Source organism: Camarhynchus parvulus, chromosome 1, assembly GCF_901933205.1.
Source record: "Camarhynchus parvulus chromosome 1, STF_HiC, whole genome shotgun sequence".
Lineage (NCBI taxonomy): Eukaryota > Metazoa > Chordata > Aves > Passeriformes > Thraupidae > Camarhynchus > Camarhynchus parvulus.
In genome coordinates this window covers 17686672-17699462 of record NC_044571.1, presented here as the reverse complement: position 1 = coordinate 17699462, position 12791 = coordinate 17686672, and the positions used below count along the sequence as shown (strand labels likewise).

The 12791-nt window shown below is 41.1% G+C and overlaps 1 protein-coding gene across 1 annotated transcript; it reads right to left on the bottom strand.

The window, feature by feature from the left end:
- Nucleotides 1-2382: 2382 nt before the first annotated feature.
- PIGA (phosphatidylinositol glycan anchor biosynthesis class A) lies at nucleotides 2383-11222 on the bottom strand. The gene is made up of 6 exons (XM_030957998.1): nucleotides 11175-11222; nucleotides 10298-10956; nucleotides 9624-9756; nucleotides 8450-8582; nucleotides 7091-7297; nucleotides 2383-5496 (listed from the first exon to the last, which is right to left on the bottom strand). Exons 1-6 carry the CDS (start codon nucleotides 11213-11215, stop codon nucleotides 5233-5235), a joined length of 1437 nt encoding a protein of 478 aa, XP_030813858.1. The 5' UTR covers nucleotides 11216-11222; the 3' UTR covers nucleotides 2383-5232.
- Nucleotides 11223-12791: the final 1569 nt, after the last annotated feature.

The window sequence follows — 12791 nt, the reverse complement described above, 5'->3', positions numbered from 1 at the left end:
CAAAATATTGGTTTATTGGCAGTTAATTCTGCTCAGCTAAAAAACAGAGGAGAAATTAGCAAACAAAGGTGGACCAAAAACCAGAATGGTCAGCCCAGAAAAATCTGAGATAATGAAAACATTCCTCCTGGAGCCAGAGGAATAGTAAAAGCTGTAAAGAACAAAATGTTGGATGCAGAGAAAAAGAACACATAAAAAAATATTAAGACCGTTACAAAGTAAAGTCAGCCTGAATAATGGAGAAATCTTTCTCATGTAGGATTTACAAATCTGGCTCTCAACAGGAGACAAGCAAGAAGGAAGAGCACCTTTTAAGAGAAAAAACAGAAAACCAGGCTTTTGGTTGGAAAATCATTGATTTCTTTCACAATCAGCCTACAAGATGGTATGCAGAATTGTACCTGTCCATAAAACTCAGAAAAATACAAGAAACTGAAAATCAGGTGATTGCCACTGAAATTCTTTTATCCCTAATGGAATAATACCAAAGAGCTCTCCAAGTGCTCTAGAAAACCACAGGAAAGCTTGACTGCTTGGAAGCAGTCACTGGAACATGACTCTCCCAGAAGGACTAACTCTATTTGTGTAGCAGCAAAATCACCCTCCTGGCTTCAGAACAAGACAAATAAAGATTTTCAGTTAAATTATTCAGTGAGTCATTTGAGAAAAACTTGTGTAATCTCCTAATCTGCTCTTAGTGTACAAGAGCACTAGGAAAATTAATGCAGTGGATGTAAAAGAAAATTATCATTGGGAAGACAGCTGAACAGCATGGTAGAAAGTATGAATAGTAGTGAGGGTGGTAGTCAGGAAGACAACAGCAAGATTGGGTGTGATCACTCAGAAATCTCTGGTATTTTTGTAACTAGAGAGATGAGCAACATGGTGTAGGCGTGAGAACAGGCAGAACACAAGAGCAATGACAGTGCAGACACAGGATTGTCGTCGCTCTCCCTTGCTCTTTTGAGCATCATTGCTGTGAGCTGAGCAAGGTGTATTATGCAACTCCATCAATAGACTTGAGTGAACAAGTCAAGAAAAAACAGACCTCACTGATTTCTGCAAGATGCCCAAACTACTGCATGAATCACTCTTCCTTAACTCTAGGATAATTACTAAATTGTTAAATCAAAATATCAAAAAAGTATAGTAATCCTTCAAAAAATTGTCATGAGATGGTAAATAGAAGTAGTTTAGCTAGATCCTCCAAAAAACTCAAAAAGTAATGTTTATACATGCTAGTTTACACACATGCAAGGAATAAGCAGGAAAAAAAGGGCAATCCAGTTTAGAAAATAACTCATTTTCAGTAAGTTTCACCTTAACTTTATCCAGCTTCTAGGGAGAAGTATCAGATGTGACCCGAAGAATTTGGCAAGGAAATAAAGAGATGAGGAATGCTCATCTCAAAGAACTTCAAAGAGGTATTGGTCTATCTTAAAGACACATTGACTTAAAGAGGTATTGGTCTATTTAGTCGGGATTAGAGTATCCAATGTATTCAATCAAAGTTAGGCAACTGGGAAAAAAAAAGGAGTCAAACACTCAAACAGAAGAGATGAGAACAAAGGAGTCCATACAGAGCCTGGCTACTTCTATCAGTTTGACCTAATATATGACACTACTTCCCACACAAGCCTTGCCTTATTTGCATCAGTGGGTCAGCACACTTACAACACTCCTTTTAAAAAGAGATGTGAGAGTGACTCACTGGCTGCTCTCAAGCCAATGTGGGGGTGATCTCACCTATCTGCCACCCATCTCACCGGGTAGGGCCTGGTTATTGAAACACCTGCTGCTGCCTGGGCAGGAGGACAGCAAATTCCAGCAGCAGCCAGTGCCTGTGTTCCCAGGGAACCAGCCCCTCCTGCTTAAACAAGCGGCTTGAAGAACCTGCATGCACAAGACAAGCAGTCACACACAGTTAAAGTTCAATGAATCCTGCACAAGTAGCATCTCTAGAGTTGTGACAGTGTTGAAGCATGTCAAGATCTGAAAGCAACCTTATCTACCTGCCAGGTTTACAAGAAAAATGTGTAACTTTGGTAAAATAATAAATTCAGACACTTTGCCACATCCTCTCATTAGTTTTATTCCCTTAAAAAGTATCCACCTTTTATCTCTGTCAATGTTCAAGTCATTAGGGAAAACTGTGGAAGTCAAGATACTACTGAATGTCATGATGCACAGCAAATATCATGAGAGTAGTTTAATGATAGCAATTAAACACTAAAAATATTGAAATACTTTTAATTTTAAAAAAATCAAAATATTAAACCATTTCGAAATTGATTATTCTTTTATCTATTTACATAAAGTCTGTATTTTACTGAAGCAGAAAGCACCAGAAAGACTTTTACAATTAATTTTTAAAAGCCTAAGCATATATGAAAAAAGGGACTAGCAAAGAGAAATAAATATCAAAAAGGGAAAAAATATAAACAGATGCAGAAAAACTTGACCACAAACCAAGTAAATTACAGTAGTTACCTTCTTACAGATACATCCACACCCACTAAAACACAGTCTGAAAGACTAATCTTATATCTATACTTTACTTGATGCTTGTAGGGTGTATTGTATGGTTTAACCTACAATTTTCAATACCTTGATTCACAATGTCTGCACACCATGTATTGGAAACAACATTCCTCCTTGTGCCTGGGGATGGAATTTCATTGCAGTTTGGGAGGGGGACATTCTATACAGGTCTTCCTGCTCCTCCTACACAGCAGAGGCTCTACTCTGTGCAAGACCTTGCTTAATTAGCATCACTCTCCCCTTCCTAACATTTCCCTGGTATTTCACAACAATTGAATGTTACCTGCAAGCACAACTGAAACATTTTATTTTTTTTAAACAAGTTATTTTATTAATTTCTAACCACACTCATTATCTCAGTAATTTTTTTCTAGTATCCTGCTTATTTTATTTAACCTTTTTCCTGTTACCCACTGATATTTTGTAAAACTGTAAATGTTTCTGTGGCATCATCCTTTACTCCACTCCATCCTTTACCCCAAGGCCAGTGAGCAAACCATTCCCACAAAGTTCTGCACAATACAAGTGGTGTTATTTGAGAAACCAGTTATGGGTTAAGTTTGTATGGCAGCTTGTACAAAAAGAAGATAATTAAAAAACATTCTCATAGGAACTCCAACAACCAGTGGTGAAAAGCAGCATTATGGTTTGTAGTTCTGTATTTTCTAATTATATCCTCCCACATATTAATGAAATGTATCCATTCTTTATGGAAAGGTAAATAAACCCCTAGATAAACTTTACATTTGTCTTGTAAACAAGACTATAACAAGGTTTTATTATGTTACTCATAAATACACAATGTTCCACAAAAGAAAACTTATTTTGAATAGATACACGTAATCCTTTTGTGTTTGCAGATGTTACAGGAAACCAAATAGAACTAAAAGAGAACAAAGTATTACTAAAATTACACACACACATATATATATAACATTTCCCTGGAGTGGCAATCAGTATTTTCAAAAGGTTGTTAGAAATTTCAATGCTTGAACAATATTAAAAAAAAAAAAGAATAACTTAGAAAAGTAGAATATTAGCTTCATTCTATCCTTAAAACTTGTGGCACCATTTTAGATTACTTCTGCTTTTAATGCAGAGTTTCAAAAACTCAAATTGTAATATTACTCGCTGTATGTTACATATCAAAGGCTAAAAATCCTAGTAAAAGAAAATAGACTTTATATATGGCAATTATTTACATTATCTTTGTGTTTCATGAAAATACGTTCAAGGAAATTATAAAATGCTTGTGTAATTACATCTCTACCCAAACAACATGAATTTGGCAGAAGTAGTGTGTTAAATACTACTCTTCAAGGGTTTGGAAACAGTGTTTTCATATTGCACAGTTTTAATATTAATACAGTGTCCCACAGCACACAATACTCCAGAGTCATAAAATCGGAAGCTTATCATCATTAGTGATGCTTGAAAAAAGAAACTAACCCAGTGCATCAGACAAGGGGCAATTTTAGAGGTGGCTGACACAAATGAAACAAACACCTCTTCTCACACCCATTGGCACAATGCTGTGCTGCCTCCTGCCCCACGTACACATCAGACTCCTCACAGCTGCCCCTTCTCTCTGTCTCTCCATGAAAAGCACAGCATGTTATTTCCACTTAAGGGATACCTTCCCAAGATTTCACATGCAGCACCTGCCAGCCAGTGTCTCTGATGTGGGTGAGGTGAAATCACTCACCCTGAATGCTGTCCCTCCCAGAGATGGACTGAAATGCCACTTTGGTCATAAGTAAGGGGAAGGAGAAAGAGGTGGGGGGGAAGAGGGATGGATGGGTGGGAGGTGGGAGAGAGCAGGTAAGCACAAGCGTGCTTGTTAAGCCCTTCACAGTTTTCGCTCTCTCACACACGTGTTACTCCACACTTTGGCACAGACAGCTGGAAGTTTTCAGGCCTGAGATGTTTCTAAAGGCTGTATTATCTCTAAATAATACTATTTCTTCCCCTATGTACCAAAAAACAAAAGCAAAACCCAAAAATCACTATAAGCTTTACATCACTTTCACACGTGTAAGAAAACAGGAAAAAATTAGCACCTCTGAAAATAGCAGAAAATCATTATGGAATGTTGATTTAGCAACAGAATGTGCAACTCTGACTAGGGAGGAACTTCAAAATAATATTGCTAGGCAGGCAAAACTGTCACTGTGTCACAACTGCTAGAACTAAGTGTCTGAAATTTACATGGTAATGGACTTTATGACTAATTTCAAGTGCCATTTTCATCTTAGGAGAAAAAAGGTGTATTTTGTTGAGCTTTTAATTATGTTGAAAGAGGTCTTAAAATAAAAATCACAGTAAATATCAGGGATTAGCAGGAACTACATTAAGCTAACAATTGTTGTGTTTTGCTTTCCCAAACACTTAAGTCCCTTTCTGCAATGTTCAAGTTATCAAGGAAAATCTTGTATTTTTGTTTCCAAGGCTTCTGACATATATAAAACCACATATTCTCCTCCCAGCTTTCAGTGCAAAAGAGATGCCCATAGATTTGCATGAATCCAAAACTGAACTAAGAACATCATCCTAAATTGAGGTAGCACATTGAACTAAGTTTCTTTCCAAGAACTTCAGAAAGAAACTGAAGAGATTTAAGAGTAATGTCTCTGTCAGCAAGCATTAGAACCTTTAATGACTGACATGTTCTTCCCTCTCCACTTGAGCAATTTAGGAGTTTGGAAGTTCTTCTTTAACTCTTCTCTTTTTTCCAAAAAAATACTGTTTAGTCCATGCACCCTTAGGTCCTGTAGCATCTATTGCAACATCAATAATGGAATCTGGAGTCATCCACCTCAGAAATGTCAAGAGAAGGAAGTTCAGAACAGCAAAAAAAGCAAAAATACACCCAGTCACTGGACCACAGTGAGTCATTAGTCTGTCAAGTCGCTCCTTCATTGGTAAAACCACTTCATCTGCAACTCTGTCATACACCTGAACAGAGAGGAGACAGAAAGTAACATCTTAAAAATGCATTGATTCTACCTCAAAAATCAGGTAGTACTTTACCATCACCGCACAAAATAAATGATCTAGTCTTAGCTACCAGATGGGACAAATATTGACCCCCAAAAAGCTTTCCAGATCCTAAGTGCTGATTTATGAGTCTTGTTCTAGATATTTCATTCATTCATTAAGGAGAAATATGAAACATTCTCTTCTTTTACACACTTCAGAAGTATTTCGTTAACTAGGAAGGCTGCATAATTTGTCTCTCATGTAATATTACACTGAAAGGGCTGGAGGTTTTAATGGATTGAATGGATTCTAATCTCATATTCACATCAGTCCCAGGAAGAGCTCGAACATGCAATTACTAGATTTTAAACACAATGATGGATGAACTCATAGGTGAGTTTGGCACTATTCCAAATCTCTGTATTTGAACAATGAACCAAATCTTAATAGGCTCCTGATTTTTGTTTAAAGAAACAGTAGTTCAATTACTGCACGAAGTAAATATTTGCTACTAGTGACTTATTATACATGTCAACCACATCCAACTACAAACCACTCCAAAAAGGCTTGAAGGACACAGTTACTTCCTTAAGAATGCTACAGACTCCATTCTACAGGTAACTTAATTTGAAAACAAAAACAACTATCTTCTGTACAATTTAAGATCTATGCATACTTCTACCAATTCTATGACCATTTTCCTTCATGAAGTATTGGTGGGTTTTTTTAAGAAAAGGCTATATAAAGCAAACTCAAATCTAGGCTAACGTCTGTAAAAACTCTGCAATTCAAATGTTGCCTGCAGTTACAAAATCATAAAATGAATTATATGGATGGCATTTAAAAATTATAAACTGGTTGTACATGGCACTTCAAGGAGGCTTGTAAGATATATATAATTGAGTGCAGTACGATCTAAGTAAGAGGCATGGGGTTCAGCCACTCTCTCCTTCCTAAAACACAGGAGGTGAAGGCAGAAGTGACACAGCTCCACAGGTGTTTGTAACATTACTGCAGCCAACATTCTTCACTGAAGGCAGAGTTTTTCTACTGAAGTGCAGCTCTAGATCTAAAATATAACTTCAAAATTATGAAAATAAATTTTCATTACAACCGCAGCTTATGTAAACTCAGCTCTGTTCAGCCTTCCAGCATTGAACTACTCATAATTTTAAACTACTTGTTGGCACATGGCAAAGCTTTGCCATGAACTGTTCTTACCTTGTCATACACCTCAGCAGCACATTTTCCAGTTATGCCAGAAAAGTTACTTCATGTCAAGACTTGAACAAATAGAGTAGAAATCTAACTGATGATCTAGGCTTTTCTTCAAGATATGTACCAGCAATTATGGCATGTTAGAAAATACAAATAGCAAACACATCCAGGAATGTATTTGGGGAAAAAAAAAAGCATTTTCTGGACCTTTTAAAACCATTTATGTTTGAGAGGAAACATGCTGAAAAATTACACTGGAATATTACACGTGAATGTGCATAGCAATATTTCAAAGCAAGAATTGTTTCAGAAATTTAATTTCAGAGAATTTAAAAGAAGTGATTATACATACTTTCTCAGTTCTCTCTGCTACATTCCTCCACGTATAAAAAGTCTTTACTTCATTATGAACAGTTTCTGGAGATGGCAGAGTTCCTGATCTGAGCTGGGCAATAGCTTTTTCTAGTCCATCACACAAAGATTTCACAGAGGGCTCACACAAAATGATGAGATTTTCTGGAAGTACCTCTGGAATCCCACCAACTCTTGTGCTTACCACCTTTGAAACAAACAAAAGAAATGGCACACATGCAACATAAAAAATGAAACTGTCTGATGGCAATGCTATTACATTGTTTAGATGCAGCTATTTAAAAGAATAGGAAAATATCATGGTTTGGGAACTTGACCTGAACTAGAACTAAAGGTGTGAACCCCAGAGAAGACAAAGCATAGCAGATTACCTTCAACATTGTCCAGAATGATTCTTTGGTGCCCTGATAAAACAGAAAACTAACTAGACAGGTCTAATGAGTGATTATGAGACCTTTCCTGAAGGTGTATGCCACAATACACAACTAAACCCGTGTAACCTGATTTTGGACATTTCTTCCACAGTATCTCAAAAAATCTGTTACCTCTACTTGCAGAGGATAATTTTACCACATACTTGAAATTTCAGTTTCCTAGGTTACTGAACACTTGCAAAAATTTATTTATATTAATCTGAATTATTATTTTTAAAGGGAAATAAGAAATTACGAAGACTCACATTGTGCAATAATTTCTAAACATTGGGCAATAAGAAACTGCAGAACTTCCTCACCTCTAGAGAAGAGATGGCAAGAGAATAACTACAACTAGGTAGTAACTGCTGTCAAAGGATACTGAAATAAAGAAAAAATTGAAGTCACTCCCATTTGCTATACTTACTGTAAATCAGGTACTCTTATCAGCCTGTCTTCTCAATAAGGTTCCTTTATCTTTTATTGTGAAACTTTAATTCTTTATGGCTACTGACTCAACTTCTTTCTGAGTTGTAAATTAGTCAGGGCTTTTACTGTTCTCTCTCTCTCCAACTTATCTTGAATCCCTACACAGGAAGGCAATTTTTCTACAGCTCCCTTCGAAGTAAACCCTTGTGAACATCAACTACCCCAAAACTCCGTAAAGGAGTACAAACAAAACAGTATTTTGGCTACTTCAGAGAACTGAGAGCAGATCTACATGTTATTGCAAATTCTACACAAAATTCTTCTTGGATTTAACCCTTCTGTCTCAGCTTCCAAGAGATCTGTAAATGGGGATAACATTTGCTTACCCCTGTCAAGACAGAGCCTCAGATGAAATCAATGTGATAAGCACATATTATTTCATTGTGAAATCTGTTTAAAATGGATACATGCTAGATAATGAGATTTATTTTTTTTACCTGTAAACCACAGCTTGCTGCCTCCACAATAGCCATGCAAAAGGCCTCAGTAAGGGAAGTGTTGAGAAAAATGTGCCCCTGGACCAGGACATTTCTGACATCCTGGTGTTCCAAGCCTCCTAGAAGACGCACCCTGGATACGAGAAGAAAAAAAAAACACAAAAAAACCCGAGAGATAAACACCAGATTTGGAACATAATAATGCCACATATTCTGAAAAAGGTACCAATGGTTCACACTTATATAGTGAGAGAACAAAGATAGGCACCTTGGTTTAGTTTTCTCTAAATTTTTCCAGCAATGGAGAAATAGAAGATCCTGCTTTTTTGTTGTTACACTGAAAGAAACTTCTGAAAATAAAGCTGGTGGGAGAAGTTGCTGTTTTAATAATATTTACCTCCAGAACATTGCTACTGAAACTTCTAGTTCTGCAAGAAAAAATGGCTTCATTCAGTTAATAATTAAGATTTGTCAAATGCATTATCTGAATTTTCAATGTGAGGTCTGACAAATCAGAGTCTGACAAGGGCAAAAAATTTTTAAGATACAATGATCAGGACCTATCATCTTGAAGAGATATTGGAAAACAATCAAGAGTAAAATGAGAATGATACTGACAACTTTAGTTGGGGAAATCACTGACTAAAGCACAAAACAGGCAACAAAAAACCCTAGAAAATAAAATTAACAATTGAGAATATGAAACCGCTCTTGATCAAAAAAACCCAATGGAAATACATCTGTATCATGGCAACATTCTGGTAACATGGTAGCACCAGGGAACATGTTTGTAGCACCACAAGAACACATATGAGACAAGCACTATGCTGAAGAGTTTCACACTGAAATAATAAATTACTAGCAGTCATCTAGTCATCATGACCTGCAATGGCACAAATGAGCTGTTAACACTTGATGCCATGAGATCCAAGCATCATGGTTGCAGAGAGGGGCATGATAAATTTATATCTAAGTCAACTTGAAGGCTCATTCAGGGCCTATTCATAGAAATATGAATTAACTTGCTGGACCATAGTCCAGCTCCCAAAGTCTTCAGTGTCTGGTTTATCTCCCTTGCCTTTAGGCCTCCAGCCTCAAGCTTTGGGGTTTATCTGGGAAGGAGGGAGGCAGGCAGGTCCCCACCCCTGAAGTACCTTGAAGGGTCAGAACCAACCTGTCATGTAGCTGGTATCTCTCCCGGACTTCTTCCAGTACGATTCGTTTTGGTCCTTCTCCTCCAACTAAGAAATGTAACTCTGGATATTTCTGACAGAGCTCAGGAATTATACCACTAAGCAAATCAATACCTAAGAGTAGAAAATTTAGGGGAAGCCATTATTGTATTTGATTTCAGAACTTCTCATGATGTAGCCCACATCTACTACTATATACAGGAGCAGAAGTGAAAAAAATCTCCTGAAGACAGTTAAACTACTGTCTACAACAATATGAAAAAAAACACAACTTGGGACCTCATAGGAGAAAAAAATTGAAAAAATCACTTAAGCTACTGTCATTTGATTAAATAATAAACAATTAAAAGATTTCTAACAGAATATATAGATTAGGCCCTTAATCTTATGTCCAATACAAGCCAAACGTTCCATTTCACAAACTGACCAAAGTTTTTGGTCTCTTCAGTATTACAAAGGAAACACACCTCTGAACCCACCATGTACAAAAACAATGTACATTTCTTCTTCTTTAGTTCACAAACACAAAAGCTTGGAACAGTCACCTCACCACTCCCAATGCAAATTCCATCCATACCAGAGATAAAGTGGTACCTGACCGAGACCTCTCCAAAGAAAGAAAACCAAAACAAGCTTACATTTGACTCCCCATTACCTTTTCTGTAAACAAGTCTGCTGACAACCACAATTGTTATTGTACTGTCATCCCTCCTGGAGGGGTCTGGAGTGAAGTCAGTGGGATCCACAGCGTTGGGGATGACAGAGACTATCCGAGGGTCTAAGGCTGCCCGCAACACCGTGTTCTCCTTACTGGTGTAGGAGACGCAGATGATGTGGTTGGTGTCACACAGGGACACCGTCAGCAGCTTGTTGGTCAGCACCGAGCTGACATCGGCGAAGCCGAAGAGGGAGTGGTCGGTGAACACGGTGCGCAGCCCCATGGTCTTGGCGTGGAACAGGGCGTCGTGGGCCATGGCCGAGAAGGAGCTGTGGGCGTGCACGATGGTCACCCGCTCCCGCACGAAGATGTACCTGAGCAAGGGCAGGCTGTGGAAGAGCGTCGTGGCCGTGGACTGGTTGTACATCACCTTCAGGGGCAGGTAGTAGACTTTCAGCCCGCTGGTGAGGTAGCGGACGCCCTTGCGGTGCCCGTAGGCGTGGGTGACCACCAGCACCTTGTGGCCGCGCTCGATGAGGCACTGTGACAGCTGGTACACGTGGCTCTCCACGCCCCCCATGTTGGGGTAGAAGAAGTCCGACACCATGCACACGATGTGCGCCGCCGGGCCTCCGCCGTCCATCCCGGGCCCGCTCCTGCCGGGGGAAGCAACCACAAGGCGCCATCACTGGCCGGCGGCCGCCCGCGACGACCCCCGGCCCCCTCAGTGCCGGCGGCGCCGCCGCGCCCGCCGCGCGTCCCGCGCAGGCCGCACACGGGGAGGGACGGCGCCCCGGCCCCTGCAGAGCCCGGTCCCCGCGGCGGCGGCCCCGGGGCAGCGCGGGCGGCGTGAGGGCGGGGACCGTGCACGTACCTGCCGGCGGCCGGCGCTCCCTGCGCGCTGCCCGGCGCCATGGCCCCATCGCCCGTCGCCGCCGCGGCCACGCCCGCGCAGGGCGGCGCCGCAGCCAATCACCGCCCGGCGCGGCGTCACGCGGGAAAACCAGCGCCAATCGCCGCGCCGGACTGCGCCGGCCTCGCGCCCGGGATCCGCCCAGCCCCCGGCCCCGCCCCAGATCCCATGCCGGGATCCCGCCCCGCTCCCGGCCCCGCCCCGCTCCCATCCCAGGATCCCGCCCCGCTCCCGACCTCGCCCCGCCCCTCCCGCGTCCCTTATCCCGCTCCCGGCTCCCGCGTCGCTGTGTCCCGCTGCGTTCCCGGCACCAGGCACCGCGGACACGGCACAAGGGCAGCAGCGATGTCCTTGCTGCAGTGGGAAGCTCGTCCCGGACGGTTGTTGTCAAAAAAGCGTACCACGGAGCTACTGAAAAAGGGACATAAATGCCGTATAGGGATGGGATTGCCTCAAAATTCCAAAGGCTTTGCTCTGCCCCCAGAGGAGAAGCTCTTCTGGTGTGTTTGGCTCAGTTACAGCTGGAGCTCCCGAAATGTTCTAGACTCTTCTGCCACAAGTGCTGAAAGCTTGTTGTCTCTAAATGAAAATAAATTTTAAAACCATGGTTTAGGCAGCCCAGGAGCTTGAACGATGGGAAAGGAGCTGGGTTGGCCTCACTTGGCTGTGTATTCCTGCTCTTCTCGAGGAGCCTTACCATCAGCCTTTTTTGCAGCTCCAACACTCTCCTGACTGCTGCTGGCTGCCAAGAAGGGTGTTCATGCCTTTCCTGTATGTTCCCAAAATTACATTTGGCAGCTCCTTCTTCTTGCCAAGATTTCTGATATGAATTTTGTCAGGTTTGTCTGTCATGACTCCCATGTAAATGTGCTTCTTGTTAGTGACAGTACCAGCTGACCTAGGCTGGAGTGCTGGCTGGATTCCTGTTAGTTGAAGCTTGGACAGATGTGGTTTGGAGGCACTGATGTCAGGAAGGACTGAGGAAATCAGGCACTTCATTCTGGGGACTGAAAGACATGAAAACCTCAGCTGTGTTGAGTAAGAAAAGCATTGCTCATTGATTGAATTTTCTCATGCGTTTAGAAAGATGGGATCAGCACTGACAAATCTGATTTCTTCATCAGGTGGTTCTCTGGAGTGTCAAGGACCTGAATTCCAGGGTGAGAAGCTGAGTGTGAGGCCAGAAGAGGAGAAGCTTCTCACCAGCAAGAGCAGGGTGTGAAAGAAGAAGAGTTTGAGAAGCAGGAATTTGTAGGGATCCTATCTCAGAAGAAACTGTAGCCTGAGTGTAAAGCTGTGGCCTTCAATTACATCCAGGAAAAAGCCACCAAAGCGGTGCTAGGAGAAGAAGGAATGCACCTGGGGGCTCTCCACTGCAGCACCCCATGTGAGCTCTGGTAAATGGCAGGGGTGACCTCCCTCCCTGGCTGTCACACTGCCCTGAAGAATCAAGCTGTCAAGTCACTCCAATTTTAGCTGTTGGGAAAACAATGCTTATAGTTTTAACTATTTTGAAAAAAATCTTTTTAGAGTAGTTCTTCATGTGTGTCCTCTAGAGAAATTGTAATTCTTGGTATG